Below are 4849 nucleotides of genomic sequence, written 5' to 3' on the forward strand. Positions count from 1 at the left end.
GAGTTTGTAATAGGCTTGGGAGGTATTCCATTAATAATGAATATTAATTGGTTAGATCCAAAGCTCGAGTTAATTATAGTATGGTTCGGGCTTAATACTTGCGTAGTACTAGTACTATAATTATTATTATTATTCTCCTCGGATATAGGAATAGAGGAAGTAGAATAGTATATTATAGTAGTAGCGTATCTCTAGACCTTATCTAGCCATTACTTAGCCAGCGGTAATAATTCTTAACGGTTCCCTATACGAATTTAATATTTTGCCTGGCCTAATATATAGTAGTAGTATAAGATATAATCTATTAGTAAGTCGAGATTAATAGTCCCATATGGCAGTATACTAATTAGTCTATATAGTTTAATAGCTCTTTCGTTATTATTAGATAGCCAGGTATATCTCTCTTCTTTTTGGGTATAATATATGTATTTACGGTCTGTTAATGGATCAAGTTCATGGAATGCGATATACTACTCTGGCCCAGGATAGAAAGGCATATGTATTATTATCGCTAGCGTGAAAGTTGATACGAATAGAGAAATGAATTATACGGTTTACTAGAGGGTAGAGAGAGGGGCTTTTATATATTTTAATATGGTATTAATGACCTCTGCAAGGGATTTACTAGCGCGGTCGCTCATAACTTATGGCGATAATGGAGATAGGAATAGGAACGATTGAGTCGCAGCTCCCAGAGCAAAATCGGGCACGTGGCTGCTCTTGGAAAGTTCTAGAAGAACGCCACACTTTATCTGCATTCGGTATAATATGCAATATAATACGGCTAGATGACTATTAATACGGTATCATATTAGCGCGATAAATTCGCTTGGCGTTATATGCCTCCCCTTCGTCCGGATAAACTCGGCGCGTACGTTTCCTTGTAGTCTGAGTCTTCAAAACTTGGAGCTATATTCTTTCTTGATACAGCAGAAGGCGAAATAGGTGTCGTTTATTTTTCAGATACTGTAATTATTTTACCGAGCTCCGTTTCCGAACACTTGCGGCTGTGCACCTCTGCCCCGTTACGGCGGTCGCCCCGCGAAGCCTGTGGAAGCAAACAGTGACGGTCTGCAGTGGTGACCCCACACTTTACGTTGTGCATCATGCGGGGTTCTTCTCATGATAACATGCCCACACCATTGCGATATTGTGTTCCCCTCTTGACATTGCCTTTCCGGAGAGGGTACTGTAAAAGACAGTCCCACAGCCTCGAGGCTCATCCCAATGGCCCGCGTCCGAATCATTACTTCACTCCCCGCGTCGTCGGGCTCCAGCGACGCCTTGGAATGGCGTTTCCCTCCTGACCTAGAGTCTGAGATTACCACCCTGGCCGCCTTGTGCCAAGTTAAATAACAGCAGAGAGTACCTATCGCTCCTTCTACCCAGGAGGGGGATGATGATGTGGACAATTCGGCGGAGGACGATAAGTGTACTAATTTCTTCTCTCGACTCTCCCTGGATGACGACACCGAAATTAAGAGCGGCTTTCTCGATCGACTCGCCGAGTTGCTTTGCTATAAGAAAGACCCCGCATTGATTGCCAGCACGGCCTTAATATACAGTGACGAGGAGGCTACTATCGTCGCCGCCCGGAACTCGTCTTCGGGCGGGGACACGTGGTCACATAGGGACTGCAGGATGCTCGAAGACCTATCCGAAATCCTTGAAAGAATATCCTTTGATGGTCTGTATCTTTCTGGAAACTTACCTTACCCGTCCACGGAATTGACGCTTGGCGCAGATACTTTCGAGTCTCACCCACTTCCTCGGCTACAGCGCACTTTGGTCGAATATTATTGCGAACGGATTCGGCACCACGCCCAAATTGTCATGTCCATAGAGAATGGGAAGACGGGATTAACGTTCTTCAAAGAGGACGGATGTGGTGGAGTTGCTTCCGGCCGTCTGGATGTTTACCAATTTGCTAAAACCGTCGAGGACTTGTCTCACAACACCGACTTTTATGCAAAACTAAAGGCCAATCTGACATCTACGAAGCTCCGGCGCATTGTGGATGAGTTGGGGTTTATCAGAAGGCCAATGCAAGGCGTAGTTGATCTCTTCCTCGTCGCTCAGAGGTGCTCTGGTTTTCGCAATATCAAGATCATCTTGCTGAACAGTCTCCCAGCTAGGAAAGTCAAGGCATGGCAGCTGCCCGAGGCAGATACTTCCCTCACTGCCCAACTAAAAGCGAGGTTCTACACAGAGGCCAAAAAGAAAAAGAACATTCATGCCGAAATGATGCTGATGATGTATCTCCTTGGCCTCCGGACCCCTAGATTGGAGGTTTTCCCATATCTTGGGATCAGCAAGAAAACGTGCCTTCTTTGTGGCCACGTACTTAAGGAGATAGGTCAATTCGAGACTCGAGGGAACCACGGCAAGTGTTATTCTCAATGGACACTTCCCTCAACGCTGTGGACCGAGCCTGAGACCACTGAGAAACTAGACATGGCCGTCCAGCGTTTAAGAGATATCCTTCGAGAGGAAACGACGGAAGAGGTTCCTCATATGGATGCAGAGAAGGAATCGGTGATTGCAGCCCCAATCCCGCCAATATATAGGAAGGTGACGACGATTTTCAATGCCGTGGTTGAGGACCCCAGACTTCCAGGGAGGGAAGCAGAGTGGATTTCGGCGTTTCGTAGGCGTGGTAGCGAAATCGGGTCCGTCGCCCAGTCTTACTCGTTAGCTCATCCTTAGCTGCTCATTATACTAACAATATACTAGAACGGCTCCTACCGAGGATGGACGCCCCGTCATTTCCGACTTGAGGCATGACAAGGCAGGCGCGCCGAGGGGAGATACCGAGAGTCCCAAGATTGCTAATCCAACAGCTTGCTCGTTCTGCAAAGTCACCGGCGAACTCGCCAATACCTGTACAAATTGTGGTATTGCCGCCTACTGCGATATCGATTGCTGCCATGCGGATTGGTATCGACACAAGTTTTCTTGCAGCCTAGGGAGGCCAATCGATGTTACAGATTACTTGGTGCTCGCCTGCCACACGAACCAGTATCCGCAGGAAGATGATGTAGCCGAACAATACGGCTTTATGTGCTTTGCCACTGGGAAGGATCGGTCGAGGCTCTTCAAGCTTTACCGCCGGCTCGTAATTGAGTGGAACATAGATGAGGAGGAGCTGCGTGCTGCGGTGAAGCAGAACAGGCTCAAAGAGATGCTTACTTTTCGGTGCGGTCAAACCGGAGATTTCGTAATGTCAAGTGACAAGCAGTGGCTGGAGAGCCAAGAGGGATTCGGAGTCAACGGCAAAAGCCAGGGGCTCATCACTATCATTGAAGCGGCTCAAGAAGAGCTCTTGAGGTCCGACGAAAGAAAATTGCCGTTTACCGAACTTCAGCCCCCCGAAAAGCGAAGTGCACTTCTGTTCTATGTCCAGATTCGCAATGGATTCAAGCCAGATGTTGACGAGGACAACTGGATCTTGTTGGGATTTTGCACAGCCCCGGACGCCATCTCGGAAGATCGACTCTGCTCTGCATATGAATTACTTGTTGGGCGCTGCACGTTTAATGAGTTCGTGAGTTCTATGACAGAGTCGGGCATCGTGGAATTGTTCGGCATATACGGGCTTGCGGACCGAATCTTGTGCATGCGCAATTTCAAGGATTTCATGGCCACAGTAAAGAAATGGCACCAAAGCGTATGGGAGCTTAAGCGATTTACACGCATGAACGTGTCTGATCCGTTCCGAGCCGTTGTGGTTGACTACGGCTTTATGAATTGCAAGGAAGCACGCCAACGGATGCAGCTTCGAAAGATGTACCAGGAGTACTTCGAAAGGGGAGAAAATGAGATGAAGCTCCACGAGGCTTGCATCGCCGGGAAACTGGCAAGCTTCCTCCAGTCAGTCTGTGGTAGACTGCTGATGCCCCCGGACTTTCTCAGCAATCCGTACCCGTTGGAAAACTACCCTCTGATGGGGATGGTGGCGCATTCCGTTACAATGTGTCCTGAGTCTGCATTGGATCAAGTTAGGGCTCTAGAGTTGGCCCGAGGGGACGAGTCAATGATAATAACTATTCCAAATGCTGAGGATGAAGCTCACATTCGCTTCCTTCATGACAGAGCTGCGTTTCTAGGAACGGGACTGAGAAAGCGATACTATTCTGGTTCAGATGAGAGATATATTACGGAGTTTACGATATAGTTAGGAAGGCTGTGTTTGTAGGTATTTCCTGGCTTGTTTTGTTTCGTCTTGTTTCTTTGCTGTTGCTAGGTACAAGCCAGTTATCAACTGGTTGTGTGGAGGTCTGAGCGAATGGGTGTTGCTGTGCTGAGTAAACTATTAATCAGAAGTAATTCACTCTGATCACGTCTCACTCACCTACGTCATGTGCAAGCTTCTACATGTGAGAAGTGATGGTCTTTGGTCGGCCAGAACCATTTGAGGTTGCTTTGGTTGAACCGAAGCGTAGTAGGTTTGGCGCCGCACAACACGCAGAGAACAGGTGGCGAGTATTGGCTGCTAATTCATTAGTGGGTTCTTTTTCACCCTGTAGATTACTCCTCTATTATGTTCTGAATCAGAAAATGCTGCGAAAAGTGCGAGATTTGATGTCATCAGAATGGCAAACATTGGCTCGGCTCTGTGACGACAGCTAGCAGTGGTACCTTTGGAGTACAGCTGGGCAGGTGCACAGCCACAAGGGTCTTGATATAGACCCCTCTAAAAATAATTAACTAAAAATTTAGCGACACCCATTTCGCCTTCTACTGTAGTACCTTTGTGCCGTGGCCCCGAAACTTGGAGACAGGCTAATAGTCACGATAGAGCAGGGGGGAACAGCCGAAGAGGCTTTCGATGCCGTCGACGGGACGATCG

The 4849-nt window shown here is 47.6% G+C and overlaps 1 protein-coding gene across 1 annotated transcript; it reads left to right on the forward strand.

The window, feature by feature from the left end:
• Nucleotides 1-1227: 1227 nt before the first annotated feature.
• K444DRAFT_655979 (uncharacterized protein) lies at nt 1228-4331 on the forward strand (the record flags this gene model as incomplete). Its single annotated transcript, XM_024886052.1, has 4 exons — nt 1228-1347; nt 1390-1687; nt 1745-2669; nt 2734-4331. 4 exons carry the CDS (start codon nt 1228-1230, stop codon nt 4172-4174), a joined length of 2784 nt encoding a protein of 927 aa, XP_024730467.1. The 3' UTR covers nt 4175-4331.
• Nucleotides 4332-4849: the final 518 nt, after the last annotated feature.

Source organism: Hyaloscypha bicolor (assembly GCF_002865645.1).
Source record: "Hyaloscypha bicolor E unplaced genomic scaffold K444scaffold_142, whole genome shotgun sequence".
NCBI classification, from domain to species: domain Eukaryota; kingdom Fungi; phylum Ascomycota; class Leotiomycetes; order Helotiales; family Hyaloscyphaceae; genus Hyaloscypha; species Hyaloscypha bicolor.